This window comes from Solenopsis invicta, chromosome 7 (assembly GCF_016802725.1).
Source record: "Solenopsis invicta isolate M01_SB chromosome 7, UNIL_Sinv_3.0, whole genome shotgun sequence".
Classification (NCBI taxonomy): Eukaryota; Metazoa; Arthropoda; class Insecta; order Hymenoptera; family Formicidae; genus Solenopsis; species Solenopsis invicta.
Genome location: NC_052670.1, coordinates 188,472 through 207,635, shown reverse-complemented (window position 1 = coordinate 207,635; position 19,164 = coordinate 188,472). Strand labels below are relative to the sequence as shown.

The 19,164-nt window shown below is 39.6% G+C and overlaps 1 protein-coding gene across 1 annotated transcript in view; it reads left to right on the top strand.

Moving 5' to 3' along the window:
- The window catches only part of LOC105193588, a 35,805-nt gene extending 16,765 nt beyond the window's left edge, over nucleotides 1-19,040 (top strand). Inside the window, exons 2-4 of the mRNA XM_039452053.1 lie at nucleotides 13,502-13,844; nucleotides 13,978-14,178; nucleotides 14,323-19,040. Coding sequence (XP_039307987.1) covers nucleotides 13,502-13,844; nucleotides 13,978-14,178; nucleotides 14,323-14,713 — 935 coding nt within the window. The 3' untranslated portion in view covers nucleotides 14,714-19,040. The remainder of the gene's footprint in view (nucleotides 1-13,501; nucleotides 13,845-13,977; nucleotides 14,179-14,322) is intronic.
- Nucleotides 19,041-19,164: the final 124 nt, after the last annotated feature.

Sequence of the window (19,164 nt, the reverse complement as noted above, 5' to 3'; positions counted from 1 at the left end):
CGCACACAAGGATAATACGCGAATGGAGCATGTGCCGCGCCGCGCCGCCCTCCGCGCCGCGCCGCGCCGCGCCGCGCCGCCCTCCTCTCTGACTATCGATATGGGTCTGATTGTGCGACGAGATAGCCTGGCCCCGATATTCGACTGTATGACTATCGTGCGTTCGTAGAAATGCAATGACACGCGCCACCAGTCAATGGAATCGAATAAAACGTTCATAGTTATGCTATTGCTACGCGAGACAAAGAACCCGTTTAACACTTGGCCGAAAATAGAGGATGATGGATTTGATTTCGGTTGTTTTCAATCGCCTCGAACTTATCAATGTCGAGATCAGTTTTGGGAAAGATGTTGATCCAAATTCCAAACGTGATTTCACAAAAAGCGAGAAATAATTCTCTAGCACCGAGGTATTATTTTATTTTTCTTTAATTTTATTACAGATTCCGTATTTTATATTTAAATGCATAAAATACAATAGAAAAAATTATGTTTATATATTTAAAAAAGTCATCAAATAGACAAATATCCAATTATGATAATTTAAAAATAAAAGAACTTGTAACAGTGGTAAGCGACAAGATATTAATCTGTAGTCTATCTAACGTGTCGTTGGACAAACGAGAGAGACCTAGGTTTTTCCCGGATTCTTCGATCCAAGGATTTCTCGCCTCCTTTGAATCCTTACTAGCTCCATTCTTCAAAACGAGCTATTCCATTGCTCAAGTCCGAAAGATTCGACATTGGGAATGCAAACCTTAAGATACCATTTTTCAATATGTCATCTAGTATAAAGGGCATTTTAAGACAATTTAAGAGTTAGAGCTTCGATGAACTTGAATAAATGTCATGTAAACGATTCCAACGATGTCCAACTGCAGAACTCAATTGCCAATGAATTAACCGATCTTTGTGTCTCTCGACCTACATTATCTATAGCTGTTGGACTATGACCTAGAAAAAGTCAGGTAGTCGCTAACCAGAGTTAGTTAACTCCGTAAAAGTTAAAACAGATCGATAAGAAACTACTCATGGACTTCCGCAACTTCTCTCTTTTACTCACTGATTGTGAGCGCCAGGCAGGCAGAATTACAGCTTCGAAATATGGAATATGAATATCTTCTAGGCTGAATTACATTTCATACGCGGCTACATTTTCCTTTTTTATATTCTTTACATATTATTGATTCATTTCTTTCTAAAGGTCTCAGACTTTCTTTAATTGGCTACATTAATTAGATTGGTACCCTGATACCGATATATTATACATACAATATGATGTTTCCAATGTAAATTCTCCAAGAGCTAATCGTTTGCTAATTTAAAAAATCTATAAGCATAAATTAGCTTTAACTAATCAAAAGATGATAAATATTTTTTTTATAAAAAAAATTTAAAGCATTTTTAGATAAGCTTCGTGTTCAAAAAAATTTTTCATGTTTAATATGTACAGATATGTACTAATTATTATATAAGTTTACTTAATCTCACAACTCTCTCTGTCTCTATTATGGTCTTAATATATCTTATGATATCGTTGACGAAGAATCTGTATACAAGGATCTTGAGAGCTGATCCTAAAGTGTCTCCTGAAAATTCGTGACTTTCCCCTGTTTGCGTTTCTTTACGGTGCTTTACATCGTCGAAGAAAGACGGGCATAGCAACAAAGGCGAACGACAAGCGACGCCGGCGTCTCTCTCTCTCTCTCTCTCTCTCTCTCTCTCTCTCTCTCGACCAGCTGGTGGAATGCGTGACGTCACGAGTCTACTACCTACCTACACTAATGTGCCACAAACACATCTCACCCTTTATCGTCGATGCACGGTCGCTCTTGTTGCACCGGTGCTCTTTGTCTCCTCCTTCATCTCAACACTCGCGCGCGGCGCGACTCGAGTCTCTCTGCGGCAGCGCGCACGCCTACAGGAGACTACAGGAGAGCGTGTGGCACGAGACCTGAGCTTGAGCAAGCGATGGAGGCGCGATTACCTTTGTGCGAGCGATAGCCGAAACGCCACGCTTTAGTGCCGCTGGAATTTCAGATATAATCATTAACGCGGTTGCTACTACAAATGTTTCAGACGTGTAATCCCGTGCGACGTTGTTTCACCTACCTACTACCAACGAGCTGCCATAGCGAGCGTCACTACGCTGACGATTCGCATGCTCGTATGTATTATGACAAATGTCACAGTGACGTACAAATAGGTAGTCGAGATGTTACATATTACGATATATTTTGCTATTTTTATAGAAATAAAAAGAATAAAATTTTTATCAGACATGATTAATATCAGGAATTGAAAGAATGTTGGGAATGTGGGAATAAAATTTCAAATATTGCAACGATGATGAATCTTGGAACGCGTGATATGGAATAAAAATCATGTATCTACACATAAAAATTTGAGAGAGAAAGAGAGAAACGGCGGGTGCACGCGTACCAGCCGCCGCCGCCGCCGCCGCCGCCGACTCGTTCAACCTCGACGCTCGACGCGACAGCGAACAAGCGTTGGCTCAGACGGTTGTGAGTGAGACAACGTCATCCGACGGCTCACGAGCTCACGAGCTCACCGGCATATAACAATCAGTGCCATCGCGCTGAAGCGCGCTGGCGTGCCGCGAAGCGTCGCGTCGTCCAGTTGAGCCGGTTGAGCGGTGGGAGTGTCGGCGAGTATCGACGACACGAGCCGAGAGCTGCCGATCCGTTCTCGTGTTGCTCTAATCTCGACAGAGCAAGATGTTGATCGGGTGGGGATAACATCTGCTCTTAGCGTGATTGCCGTATATCGATGTGGCTTTACGGCGCGCGCGCGCGCGGCGAGCTACGGACAACAAAGTAAACGTATGATCCTTAATGTACCGCCGCGAAATTCGAGGCCGCTGCGTAGCACGCGCGCCAACGCCAGCGCTAGCCGCTAGCCGCTAGCCGCTAGCCGCTAGCCATCAGCCACCAACAGCCGGAAGGTCACGAGAGAGGCTGTTCTGAGCTAAGGCTCTCTGTTCCGGATAGCCAGAGTTTCGATTGCTCAAGAATCGACCAACGTGTGTGTATGTCCATATTTATCAGGCACCTCTGTCAGGCACGATGCGTGCTCGCAAATTCCAGCCGAAAGAATGATTATGTCATATCGAGCCTTTCTAATGTATCCTACTATATGAGAGATTTTACTGTGATTAGTAGTACACATAATTTACAAGAGTGTTATATAAATATGTATGTGCGGAGCATTCTCCCATTGGTTGTGTAACTTTTAATAAAAAACTGAATATGTCATGAGTAAAAAATACTTTATTAGCATTTTGGAGAGTAAACACTCTCTCTATTGTATCAATTTCTCTTTTAAAAGGAATACATTTTATTAATATGCGCTAGATAATTGCACGACGTATCACTCGCAATTAATCAATTAAGAGCTTAAAAACACCAGTGATTCTCCATCCATCCGTTGCTCTCATCTCTCTTTCAAATAAATATGGATGATTCTGCATTTTTCTGATACTGCATATTCATGCATCGCGGTTCCATGGCACACCATTCAAACATTGAAATGTAATATCTCATTGATTTGATTCATAAGCGTGTTGGCGGCTATTATTTAATTGAAAATTTTATATATAATAAAAATTACATCGTGTTTTCTTTCTTCTTTCTTCCTCGTTAGCTTTAAAATACTTTTTGTTTCGTTAACGTTTTTGTTTCGTTGACGTTTCGCACTTGGTATTAAAGAAAGCGTAAGTAGCTGTACGACATGTTTCACCTTATTTCTCCATAGATATGTTTAATAGAATTTTTTTTATTTATTTTTTTTTAAGCGAAAGAAAAAGAGAAAGAAGAAAGAAAGGGAGGGAGAAAGTAAAAGTTGGAATGCATGGTAAAGAAGGCATAACGTTTTATATGTAATTGTATAATGCTTTTAATTTGAATCTGCAACACAAAGAATTGATTACTCTTTATAGTATACGCTTGCCGGAATTATTTTTGGTGAATCGATAATTTGATTGCCAACTGGCGATGCCACACTTGGCAAATCATTTGCGCTAATACGTGACCGTCTTCGTCGTAAATGATGTACGGATAATGCGATATGAGGTGCGATGTGTGAAATGAGTGATTCGGAGAAAGTGTCGCGAGCATAATATCGACGTCAACATCGACGTTAACGTCGACGGACGACGACCAACGATCGACGCTCCACGCTTCACGTTTCACGCTGCTTTTTTCTCAATGTTACCAAACCTGTTCGCGACAACGCAATACCACACGCGCAGTAGTGAATTCGAACGGATTTCCGCTTTCGTTAAATTCTTTAACCTGTTGCGCGATCTTCGTTGTTCTTAGATTTCTCTTTGTTCTCACAAAGCTGTTGATGTTACGAGAGAATAAAGCTCCACGAATCCATACTTTCGTTTTTGGACGTGTCCAAGCGATGTCTGATAAGCGATCGATACGCGCGTGTCTAAACTGTGACTCGAGGTCGGAATATCGCAATATGATAACGTCTACATATATCTACTGTTCCATGTTGATAATATTTACAATGGCAAAGACAGTAGATAATAAACAGATGTTAATTTTCTTTTGCTAAATTTATAATTGTATAAATTTTTTTCTTTACTTGCGAAAACTCAACTTTTTCCTATATTATCGTATTTCCTACTATCGCGATAATGATACTCAACGTGTCCCCCCTCCCCCCCTCTCCCCGATATAAAGGTGCATCACAAAATATCGTAACAAAAGATCACAATAGCCGCAATCTATGTCAATTGAAATACTTGATCACCGAATATACTACACAGGGTGAAATTTCGTAATCGCTCTTATCAACTCAATTTCGATGTTTCGCAAAATTAAAGTGACAAACTGTCATGAGGCGCGAGCTCTTTGATACTTTTCATCGATGACTCTCGCGTTTTCCTCTTCAGTGCCTTTAATCATTGGCTACTGCGTGACAAATTGTCCGAAAATGATGGATGCTAAAGAAAGCTTGAGAAAACAGGGAAAAGTTGTAATACGCACAAGTAGGAAAGAGAGATGCTCGCGTTTACTCGAAAGACTCGTATATAATATCATAACGAATCGCGAGAAAGGAAATCCTATATACAATCGTGCGTAAAACGCTCGCTCTATATCAAAATTCTTCTGCTTTTTATAATATTTATCACATGAAAACATTCGCAATAATTATTGACATGTATATCGTCTCGATACGATAGCAGATTTGTTATGAAACCATTACACTTAACATGGCGGTTTTGACAAACTTTCAAGTGTTTTTTCCTTTGTTAAACTGTCTAAAGTCGATTCTTCTACATCCTTGTTCCAAATACGTTTCCATCCTTTTTTTTCTGACGCATCGATGTCTTTGCTCGTTGCAACTGCGAGAGAAAGTCGTCCGAATAGTCACGACCTATTTAATTTCGCACAGCTCTATCTCGACGAGAACATATGTACGCTCTCTAAATCGATGGAATAACGGAATACAATGACTATTCTATATGCTAAGCATTATTTTTTTCGCACAGAAAAAAGATCTAATTAAGAAAAAATGAATTTATAAGTTTTTTTTACAAGTTTTAATGAAATAAAATCAATTTTGGATCGAGTCTGCGAATAGAGGAAAAGTGTGTAAATTCAATCGATTTAGAAGATGTCGTCGATCGCATGTCGTTGATCCAGTCAACTATGTAGTAGTCAGAGACGATTTTAGCTAGGACTTGGAAAATTGCGAGAAACGATGTAAAACTTGTTCCGTACCGTCGCCGCGTCGTAAGCAGACTCGTTTTCATGTAGGACGCGGTACCGTTCGTTTCGCGAGCTGCTACGATTTTCCGTTCCTTTCCCGACTCTAGTCTTTACTCTTCTTCGCGAGACACGCCGCGCCATTCTATTCCGTGGAAGCTTCGTTACCCGCGCGCGCGAGACGACGAAATTCTTATCGCGATGGAGCCGATATATCGATTACTCGCATTCCCGCGAAAGGAAGACTTGGTACACGGCGCGCGACACTAGGAGGAATATCTTAAGTAAACGCCATCTCTAACGAGGTGGTCGCGACGATACGCTTTATTGAGTTGACTGCACTCTTGAGTTAACTCTTATTTATATGCAGATCGCCTTGCATACTTTGCGAAATATTACAATTATAAAAGTATTGCACCGATGCATACGATGCATCGCGTCACAGAAAAGATTTATTTCTTTATCACGTTTGACCACGAGTGAAAGCTAACTTGTTGGAATCCTTATCTATTGTCATTATTGTCAAAACCGGATAAATCACTTTTTAAATCTCTACTAAATTCACAGGTTTATAGTTTTCTATTTATTTTGAAATGCAATTATTTTATCAGTCATTAAAAATTTTCTCTCAAAATTACAACACACTTCCAATCAAACTAAACAAGTACAAATATCTCGTTAATTGTAAATGTAATAACGATGTAAATAATAATAACGATGTAAATGTCCTCATAAATCAAAAGAATTAAACGTTGGTGTTATTAGAGTAAAATCATCGAAAGTCGATTTTGATTGAAACAAAACATTTTTTAAACATAACTGCAATTATCCAAAAGATTAGCGTGCATGTATATGAAGTAAATAAGATGCACAATTGTAAATAGAGAGATACGACTACTGTTCGTTTTTTAATTAAGTAACGTTTCGAACGAATAGATTCCTTACTTAATTGTACGAATATGTCTGCTCAATATCAAAGATCCGTTTTTTCTCTGTAACATCTGCATTTAATAACGTAGCCTATTTACGAAGAGCACGTAATGTTTTGTGATTTTTAGATATGATAAATACGAAAAACATTTTTCGCAATTTAACCAGATTATCCTAAATGATAAACTTTATAAAAATCCTTAAAGAGGAAACGTAAACATTTTTACACTATAGTAAAATTAGGACTCTGTTGACATTTCGAGGGAGAGATACACATGAAAAAAAAAAAATATAATATCCTTATAATAGCTCTGCTAATCATGGAAATTTAGTGTAATTTTTCTTTACATTTCTCTTCGAAAACAAAATGATTGGTACGTACATGTATTTTAAAGGGATAACCGGCATATCGATCTTTATGATAACAGATAAAGTTTTATGAAGATCCGCGATGACCCTCAACTCTGTCGAGAACGCGCGCGTCAATAGCTTTACGACGCATTTGAAATCGGTGGTTAATAAATTCACGAGCCAATGTTCGAGCGAATGTTTATTCTGTATGGAATGTATAGAAATTATGGCCATTTGCTACCATATAATTTTCTCAATCCTAAAGTAAATTCTAAAAATATTAGAAATTAGAAATTGAGGAGATGCCATAATTGTCCGACATTTTTAGAAGCGATTTCTAATCATTCGTTTGTATAGATATTTTGAAAAAAAATTTGAAACTTATTCACTTTTAGTGGTGTAAACAAATAGATGAAATTATTTTTTTATTATCTATCTTATCATGGGTATTGATTTAAAATATTTGAGTATTGCTCGTGCGGCTATTAATTTTTCAATGCACGTTGAGCATTTATTTTTTATATAAATTTCCATGCGCCATATAATATTTATTAATTACATAAGTATAACTTTGCAATTATCAGTTAAAATTTTACTGTATTTAACGTTTACTAAAATTTACTAATAAAATCTTTGCAAGGTTAATATGGCTTTTGATGAGATTCGTGTGTGCGTGCGCGCGCGCGCGCGCGCGCGTGTGTGTGTGTGTGTGTGTGTGTGTGAGGGGCGGGGGGTTTCTCTTGAAATGGGCGATGCGACGCCAACGTCACGTCAACAGTACTCTTGCGGATCACCGTTCGCGAGATTTATTTATAAGTTCGCGGTCGACCACGATTTCTTTTTATCTATTGCATTCCTTTCAAGGCCCCGAGAACGGAGAACGGATCGGGCAACGGGTCGTCGTCATGGCCGTTTGTTCGTTCCCGCGCGAGATCGCTTTCTATCTCTTTCATTCTCTCTCTCTCTCTCTCTTTTCTCTTTTCTGCCTGCTCTCTCACTCGCTCGTTCGTTCGTTCAATATGGCACCGCCCGCTGCTGCTGCCGCCGCTACCACCACCGCCACAACCACTACATCATCATCACCACCACTACTACCACCACCACCACCACCACCACCACCACCACCACCACCACCACCACCACCACCACCACCACCACCACCACCAACCCACCACCACCATCACCATCACCATCACTACCACCACTACCTCCACCGCCGATGCTGCCGACGCCGGACGTCTCTCGTTTCGGCGGAATATCGATAGCGTACGTCGACCGAACGACGGGGTATGCTCGAATAACGCTCACGAATTATGAGCTGCCGCCCTACACTACTATGTGCGTTATGTGATTATCCGAGTTATCCGGAGCATATGTAATATGGCTATTGACTGGCGCGTTCCATGAACGCAAAAGTGCAGCGAACGCGGGACATTTCGTTCTCGTTGCATCGCGCTTTTACTACATTAATTTTATTACTATCGAGCTTTCTCCTGGAAAGTGCAAAAAGAATTGTTAAATATTATATAAACGTACACGCGCGATTTTTATGAGAATCCAAATCTATACACCTCAGTCTCACATTATTCATATGAAATATTGTAAATTAGAAATTAGTCATAATTAGTCATTCAAAATCTCTCGATATAAATATCAGATTTTATGAAAGCTTACTAACTCGCAACTTAAACAAACTCAAGTTACTTGAAAAATATTGATCGCAAGAAGCAAGATTTTTCTATGAAATTGTAACAAAGACTTCCCAAAAGTCTCGTTTCTCAAAATTAATGTTTTTGCAATTATATTTTTTGAAATATGTACAAGTCTTTCAAACGCGTTAAGATGCAATGAAAACAGCCGGTAGCGTACAGTGGCGCAAACATGTTCGCAGTGAGAAACATCGTTTACGGTTGTGCAACGATCGAAGCTCGTATTGTGGTTTTAGGAGGGTAGTTCACCCCATTGTTGCCGCTTTCAAATAGTCGTGACTAAATCGACATTGCTACTAAATCGCCATTAACTTTTGGCAAGTGGAACGATCGGAGAGTTATTTATATTATGAGTACGTAGAGATATTACTTAAAACAATTTGATTGCACAATACACAAACCATAGTTGGAGAAAGGTCGATATGTCACATTTCGTTTAGGCTTTACTTCATTCATTAAGCGTTCGTGCGTGCGTGCGTGCGTGCGTGCGTGCGTGCGTGCAACGGAGAAAAATCATTTGATCACACGTACGCATCTTTGTATCTTTTCTATTCTATCGTTTCGTAATAATAAATTTCCAAATAATAATGCGACGGTGAGATATTTCTATATATGCTCCAATTCATTGTTCGAAAGAACGATATCGTTTGTCTCTTTTGATGGCCCAATATTAAGATGGTGCGGGTACAAGAGAATCTAAATTTAGTCGAGTTCCGAGCGTCGCGCTTAATTGCCAGAGACTCTGCGACGATGACATAATATCTAGTGCGTGGCACAGCGCGCTTTTTCCTCGATGAAACATGATCGGAGAATTGCATTTTTTCACATTGTCGCGCTCTTTGGCCAGTCGACGAGTTTAACGGCGCGATATCATTATTATATATCGCATTATAATTGTACGAATTAACGCTACGGCTTTATTTGTAACATACGAATATTCAAGAGTAAGTTTTGATATTTTTTTTATTTTCTTACTTATTTCTGTTTCATACAATGTTAAACGCGATCCGTTAAACGCGAGTGATAAGTGTTATAAAAGAAAATATACTGATATGATACAAAATCTTTACAATCGGAATGTATTTAACGTAATTTGATAAAAATTTCAAGAGAAAGTCTCGCTTAATCATTCGTCATTTGAAATGACTTTACTCGGATTTTGTCGCAATTATACAAAATGTATATCATCTCTAAGCGTTGAATTTAATCGTAAAACGCCTAAAGAGAGAATTTTCAATCAATTTTCTCCTGGTATTCGTAAGTAAATAAAAGTTTTTCGTCGTTTTCGAATCAAAATTTTTCTTTTTTTTTTCTTTTTCATACGTTAGTATGTTTCATGAGAAAATGTTGAAAATTTAATTTGTGTTAAATTTTGAATACAATATTCATTCATCGTCTTAAGACGATATGTAGAATTAAAGCGAGATTAAGGAGGAAGAGGAATGCACATGAAGTCGGCAGGCAGGACGACGACAATGTGGTAGCGTATGTAAATAAATGACGGAGAGAGGGGAAGTTGGGAGGGCGATGGTCGCAAAGGGAAAGGGTGAGGAGGCATCTCGGGAGGGAAGAGTCAACGCCTGCGAGGCGGACGGCGGACTTGGCGCGCGTCAGGTTAGGTAACGCGTATCCATGACGGTCCCCCCCCCCTCGCGCGGAGAAAGTTGGTCTAGGCGCACTTCGACCGTAAAATCGCTTCTCGGCCTCGACAGCGTCCCCCTTCCCCCTCTCTCTCTCCCCCTCTCTCTCTCTCTCTCTCTCTCTCTCTCTCTCTCTCTCTCTCTCTCTCTCTCTCTCAACGTACCGATGTCCAACCAAAAATTATTCCTACTTGCGCATTGTTGCTCTATATCGTATGAGAGATTACAAAATCTGAATTTAATCCATGTTTTCTTATACAAGTCGTTTCGCATGGCATCTCTTCCGCACATCAAAACGCAAATTTATGACAGGTTTATAGCTTTCGTTCGTTTCATTACATTTTCAAGTATCTTTGTTATAAATTTATACACGCGCACACACATTCCGTACCGTGAAATAAACATTACAAAAATTGACCACTTTTTCATTCTCCGTACTCGACGCGATCGTATCGTAGTGTATCATCTTGATTCACTAAGATTCAGACTAAGATTATTCTAGCGATATTATCTCAAAAGAGAGTAGAAGAATTTTTCTTTACTTTCTCTCACTGTCGCGCCATGTTGTACAAGAATGAAGCGAGTAATTCTATTTCCCAATGACGAAGATCGCGCAATACTCGAGAATATATCTTTACGACTTTCGATCGTGTTTTCTTTCCGTCGTTCAAATTGGCTACTACGACGGCTATCGAAACGTGAAAGATTTGAATTTGATGAGGCGTCACGTCTCTCGGGCGCGATTATTGAAACGCGTGAGATTTATTCGACCTTTTAGAATCTTGCATTTGGATTCTCGCCTAAAGAGACATATCTAATAAAATAGTAAATCTTTACACGCGTGTATCTAATTTGTGTTTTGCTTTAATACAATTTTCAAATTTGAGTATTTTCTTTTAAGCATTTTATTATTGTTACTTATTTCAATGATTCTCGTTTGCCATTTCACGTATAATGAAATCGGTCAAGAAAAGTGAGCGACTTTATCGAGGGAGGAACGAGCGTAATTGCGTTTTCGCGAGTCGCCATGAACCGTGTCGTCACAAATGATCAGCGATTAGCAACAAGTGTGGCGGCTGCTAAATTTCTCGGACGCGACCAGATTGGCGCGATGTTGGCCATCTTGGAAAGCGCGCGCGGGAAGGTACTCGACGCGACATCTTCCGGGAGCATGGCGAATCTTAGCTTTCCGGATATGAAGTGACTCAAAACTCACAATCAAACGCGGTCATTCCTAGAAACAGTCAGTGAGTTAGTCCCGATTCTGTGCGTGACACAGAGCGGAAAACCCGCGGTGAAAGCTAAAGCATTTAAATTAAATGTGTTAGAGATTAATTAACGATGCAATATCTAATTGGTGCTAATGAAATGAAAATCGATCCTCCAGCCTTGTCGCGCCTTGTCACGCCTTCCAATCGCGGCTTTCTTCAAACACACGCGTGACGCGTGGCGTGTGCGCAATCTATTAAGCGAAAGACTTTCTACAAGAAAATAGATGACCGTGGCTATCGGCTGATCTCTTACAATCGGTGGAACTGCAGATTAACAATTTTCATGCGAAAGTGTAGGATCGATCCGAGATTGAGAATTCCACGCGCTGTTTCTACGGTGCATTCTCATCGAAAACCGGAAATAATTTTACGATTACTATAGGAAATAAATAAATGACGCTCGAGTAATTGTCCACAAAAACCCGTTTCTAAACATTAAGCGCATATCGGAAACGAATTTATTACAGAGATAATATAAGTTAATATTACAAAAAATACATGCCAAAAGTTGGGAAGAACTTGAACTTTGAAGAAATGAAACGGAAAAAATTTAACCGTTAGCAGCGCTTTCATTTTACCGAGTCGCGTAATGATTCGATGCATTGACATTGTCGTCATCATCGTCGACGACGACGATTATAAAACGCTGTGATAACGGTACGCATATTTCTCCCCCTTCCGATATGAAGCGATGGAAGAAAGACGGAAGCATCGCCGTGTAACTAGGTCAGTCGCGGACGACGATGGTGATAGGGGAAAAGAAAAAAAAGAGACCTTTCGTCCATTATTGGCGTAGTGCGTGAACGCGCGCTACACGTAAGTGCGTAAACGCGTATTTACGTACCGCTAACCGCTTGCGCGTTCTTGCGCGTTTTACCGTCTTCACGTACCGTTAGCGATGTAGAGTCTCTCTCTCTCTCTCTCTCTCTCTTCCTCCCTCTTCTTCTTTGTAATAAACATAAAAATGTATAGACATTGCGTGTAAAAAGTTTCTGTTGGATTAATATAACAATACAAATGTTAATTGTAATACAAAAATTGTTTATCCGGTCATTCGATAAAACACGTCTTTCTATCGTGTGGAGATACTTGATAAGTTTGCGAAATACATTTGTTTCATTAAATGATGTGATGAATTATCGCACGCGTTGAAATTTACTGTATAAAAAATAAATTGGCAATCATCGAACATCCTCCATATCACGAAAAACTCTTTGGTTCATCGAATATTTTTGCCACCTAGTAGCAAAAAATAAAATTTATTTATGATATAAAAATTATTGATTTTATTTATTACTAGCTGTGCCCCGCCGCGCGTTACTGTGGCTTAGTCTGGTTAAATGGAAAAGTAAGAAAAGAGAAAGCGCGGTAGACAATTTTCATATAAAAACACGCGCGTATTCGAATGCAACGTTGTGTCAAAATTTCAAAACATTCGTCGAAGAACTTTTGAAGATTTAAGATTTTGAACAAACGAACATTTACATTTTTATTTATATAGATAGATATATGATATAATCAAATAATGATGACGAGTGAGACTCACCAGACGTTGAATCACCAAACAAATTTTAATAAAAACAAAGTGTGTTTGTTAACTGATTAATGATAATTTGTATAATATGTTAAATTATAATACGGCAGAAATGTGCGTTTTATCTGTATAGATAAAAAAGCTTGATATTCTTAATTGCATTAGAAAGACCTCACAATCATATCCATATTAAGATATTGGAAAGTGTAGAGAAAAACTCGAGGCTTTAATGATTATTAAAGCTATAGTTAGCTTCATAATCATATAAGGACGCTTAAAAAATACAGTGTAATAATATATGTGTTTTTTCTGATTCGCACAGATTCTAAAATGAGATTGGAGGAGGATCTAGTGATCCGCAGGAGCCGACCCACGATGATCTCCGCCAAATATCGCGCTCGCGAGGAACGTCGCCGTCTACTCAAGATTTCCGCCGGTAAGCTGAGAAGGATCGAGGATCCGGAAGCGAGCCTATGCCGATCGGTTCTGATAAACAACGCGGTACGACGGCTGCAGCGTGAAAATCGGGACGAGAAGACACGTAGTTACAGTACACTCGCAGTATCAGTGGCATCGTACATGGACGACGCCAGCAAGGAAAATAACATCACCGGCAGCCTCATCACCGATCACATAACGGATGAGGAAACCTCCTCTAGGAAGAGGTATGCATAGGATTATTTTATTCTATTCTCTATTCTTCTATTTGGATAGAGAGAATTTTCATTTGTTTTTAGTGTTATATTTTTATCTCTAGTAGTAATTCTCATTCTCGACATTGTTTGCGATGAAACGTAGGTTGGCCGACGATTCGAGGGACGGACTCAGTTCCAAGCGGCATAGGCACGATGACTTGGACTTGCAAGACGACGTATTCAGTGACTTTTACATCTTACCACCAACGCCACGTTTACTCTCGCATATCGACGAGATTCAGTCAGACGTAGTAGCGTCGCATCACAACGGCAATCACCATCTGGGCTTCCCGGAGGATCGTCTGAGCGACGACGGTGGCGGCGGCGGCGGTGGTGATGGTGGCGGTGGCGGTGGCGGTGGCGGTGGCAGTGGCGGCGGCGGCGGCGGCGGTAGCAGTAGCAGCAGCAGCGACGGCGGCGGCGGCGGCGGCGGTGGCAGTGGTAGCGGCGGTAGCGACAGTGGCAACGGCGTGGCTGACGTGCGATTGAACTGCACAAGTAGCACCTCCACAACGACTAACGGCGTTGACAACGCGACAAACTGTCATTCCGTGCTCTTCCCCGTCGTCGTCGGACATCTCGACGACGCGAGTGTGCAACTCTCGAGACAGGGAACCGATATGATGGAGGTGGTCGATGTAGTCGATCCCGATCGGCTTTGCGACTTTTCCAGATTCGCCGACTCGACAAAGACGCTCGAGGAACGACTAGCCGAGCTACAATCTTTGGACGAGCATTTCGATCTCACCAAGTTCGAACGCAACAACAATCAGAGTTGCGGCCGCGCCTTCCATGACATACAGACCTTCCACAGTCTGGTGCCAGGCCTGGAGACCTAGACGGTAGCACTGGCTCGAGACCAAGCAGTCAACGAGGTGTTGTAACCCGATTTTGCGGTGTTTCCAGAGTCGCCTGACGAAGAGAGCGTCAACCAATCCAACGTTCGTCGTCGTATTTTATCCTCGTGCGCTCGTATCTCCCTGCGTGGGAAAACGCGTGATCGAACAATGTCGATGTATCAACGATTATTCGAATGATTTCTTACCGTGGGCAAACGGATGGGCTAATAACAAATTCTATCTTGGATACGTGCCATTTTTTTAACATTAGACCCGCAACGGCAATTTTCAAAAGCAACTTGCAACAACAATTTAGATATATTCCATTCTTAACGGTCCAAATGTAACTGAAAAATTTATCTAAATTTTTGTGTGGGTTAGAATTTTATTATGATTTAAATTCAATTCAATTGCATGAGGGAGGAGGGGGAGAGACGATGTTAAATAACGGCACAATATGTATGTACGGTATTTTGGTCGTATCATATATCGCTTGCGAGTCTGATTCATGCTGGTAATAATCTACTTACGGCACTGACTCAATATTCAACGCGCAATGTTTTATGCGAGATATCTAATAACACGATGAAACGCGCATTGGCCTTTTGTTTAATAATTTCGAAATATTTTTCATTGGTTCAATGTCTTGCATTTACATACATACAATTATGAGTATAATTTCAATTTTCAATAGTTTATTGTCAAATACATATAAGCTATGTAAAGATGAGAACAGCAATTAGAAGCTTGTCCATAAAAAAAAACAAATTTTTTGTGAAAGAAATATCAATAACTTGTAAATTATTCTTGTAAAATCTTGCCTTTTTAAGTCATTTGTCCTTTTAACATTGAACAAAATCGAGGATCGTAGAGAGATTTATAAGAAAAGAGTGAAGCGCGAATTTGCCACAAGTCTGCCATTTTTACGACATTTTTTACGTTTATATATCACCTTAATATAGATGTACAGATATAATTGTAATGTAACATATATAAGTGTACATAATATATAGTACATAGTGATATGTATATATCTATACATGTTACATTACGTTTATACACGTACAAACATCTATACTGTAGATATACATATGCACATTGTGGTAGTATCCTAAAAATGACGGTATCAATCAGTAGAGAACACTATCCGCTTCACTTTTCTTATAGTCTCTCTAGAAACTCGCAGAGTCTTTGTAGCGTGAGTTGGCATGCACAATTATTGGCTTTGCTTTTTAAATGGCGCGCTTGATTTATTTAAATCGATAGCCAATAGATGACAGATTTCAGCCTTAATCAACCTCAATCATCATTACGTACACGCATTCGTTTAAATTCTTTTCCTTTATGACTTTTCTCGGGGAGGGGGGATACTTTTATAATTATTTTAATAAATTGAAATTTTTCATTTTACTTGTAAGTAAGTTCATCTTGGTAAGTCGTTATAAATCTAGTTAAAGATATGTAATAAAAAAATGGAATTTTTGGAATTTATTATTATCAACGCTTAGCGATCTTATACACGCGAGCACGAGTCAAGTACTGACGTCCTCGTCCGTTTCTTGTCCTCCACGTCTTGGAGGACATCCGCCCAACCTTGCCCGCGGCCTGAATCGCACATCGAAGCACCTCGCAGTGCCGGAGCGTCATGGAGATATGCGCCTACATACTATTCTCCACCGTCAAAAACTCTCTTTCGGTATCGACGGTAAGGCGCGGTGAGGCAAGCGATCTTCGGCATGACACACGCAAAGTGCGCGAGTATGCACACATTGTTTGTATATACACAGATAGATTTTTAATAACATGTTAAGATTATAGGATAAATTATATCGAGAGAGATAGCACACATCGAGATAGAATTGTGTGTGAGATAGAAGGCGCATGGAAAGCAGCTTAGCGCCAGTAAGATATGAAATTCGATGAGAACATTCAGTAGGAAAAGTGAGAACAAACGTATGTTATATTTTCTTTCGCCGTTTTTTTAGTGAAAGATGAGACACGAAATAATGTCGCGAACGTTCATCTTCGATGTGCATCGAATGGCGTTAAGCGCGTTTTCCGCACGATTTCTTCTCCGCGTTGCGTTCGAGAGCATTGCTCTACAGCGAATTCTCTCCGACTAGCCATATGGGAAACTTGCATCTTCGCAATGCAGTTTTCTCTGTGGAAAAATTTGAAATTTAGTATTGTTGTCGATATAAATTTCGGCACGTCGCGCATCGGCCGACAGTGAACGACTGTTTTTAAACGGCGCGGTGCCGGTGCCGGCGGTTCTAATGCGGTGCAATTCATTCCGGAGCATATTCTCCGTAGACCGTCTTGTAAGCGCGACGAAAGGCGCTGATTTATCGCGTAATGCCACAACGAGCCTTAGTTGTTGTACATTATTGCATCACTTTCGTCGATCTTTTATTAGATTTCTTTATATTTGAGGAGACAGATTGCCTTAGCAAGCAATAGCGCTATACTCTTCTACTGGTGCTTTCCTCTCTCTCTCTCTCTCTCTCTCTTTCTTCCATGGAGAAAATCATCTTGTATGTAGGTATATACATACAGGAGATATCACAGAATTTGCTTTCTGCTAAACTTCAGTAGAATCAGTGTGACAAAAATATATATGGCATGGCAGAAAGATTTCGATTTTCTACTTTCCATTTATGATTTATGTCCTGGATTGCTGTTGTAACGAGCGCGTTAATTTTCGATATTATTTCATCATCATCTATCGCGTACTTTTTCTTTCCTTAGCTTAGAACGATGCGCTTGGTGCAATAATGTTTAGCGAAGAAGAATCAACTGGCGATCAACACAAAAAAGTTCATCGAGAAGCGATCAATTTTATTAGATAAAAATTTTATCGCGTAAAAATGTTTTGTTATTTTATTATTGACATGCCAAATGAAGCATCTTGCATTCAATTATTGTTAATCTTTTCCGATTCTGTGCGCCTAAAAATTTTTATTTCTTTTTATCGAAATTAAACTTTGATTTAGTTTTATATTAAGGATGCGTCTCTATTATTTGTAAACACTGTATCCACAAACGGTGTACATACAGAGCATTAATGCCGTTCAATGCGCCTTAACATATTCAAGAAACATCTTTTCAAATTTTGTTTTTATACACACACACACACACACCATTAACGAAATTTTACACACACACACACACACACACACAGACCCATATAAACGCACGCACGATATATGATTCACTATTCCTTCCATTTTTTGCGTAATGAATCAGTTTATACGCGCGCGCGCGCGCGCGCGTGTGTGTGTATGTGTGTGTATGCATATATGTATAAAGTCTCTTTGAGAGTACATGAACGCATCGGACGACGTTAAAGCTGCCGATTATATACATACCGTACAGTTATTTGAAGACAGTTGGATTATCATGTCGAGCGGCCAAGTATCTTTAAGAATCTTTCGGGAGCGCTTAATGAATTTGCTACGTCTCCATTTTTTTTATGTATTTGCCAATCGATTATTTTTATGAAAATTTTTATTGACGATTTTTTACGTTATACTATCGCGTTTTAATGTTCGTTCAACCTATTCGTGCCTCGCATACTAATTTTTGTTTATACATATATACATGTTTGCGTCACAAAATTATTTAATGTCACGAAACGACATCTCGAGGCGATGAACACGTGCTTCTTCTACACGCGACACAAATTGCAACGATTGTATTATTGTTTCAAGTAAGGTACGAAAAAAAGCTGCTGATTTATTACGGTTATCGATTAGCATATGTCGTAGCCGCAACCACATTTCGTTGGTTCGTCGGCAAACATGCAATCTTCTTTTTCTAATTTATTTTTCCCTCACAAAAGTGCTAAAAGGAATTGGATAATGTTTCGGAATAATTTGTCTCCCATATATATGTCGCTTCTGCCATCGACTCGCAAGCATTACGTTTCAAGTTCCAAGTCTTTTCTCGCGTATATAAATTTTTATTTTTGTCACGAGAAGTGTCTGTGATCAAATTCAAGCAACAAGTTTTTCTAGCGCAAAAGTTGTTGTCCAATAATGTAATCTAGATTTTCTCTTATATGTAAAAAGATGACCGTTTTTTGGTAGATGAGGGAGGTACATATCGATGTATGTAAAATACTGAAGCGTCATCGTTATCATACGTTATTTTCGACAATTTCATATTTGCAACAATTGAGAAAAAGAAGATATTTTAGAGAAAGCAGAGGAAACACTATGTGGGTAGAGACAATTCCGTGGCAAGTCTGAACGCAGACGCACACAGACACATCCAAACTTCCTTCGAACGCCTGAGCCAGGTTTCCAGGAAAAAAAAAAAAAAAAAAGTGTACGATGTGCAAATAAATAATGGAATCCACGTGTACAGGTCTCGAGAGAGAACTGTGCAGTATGCTACATACACATTGCGAAAAACGGCTCAATGCGTTTACTTGTAAATAATTGCCTTAG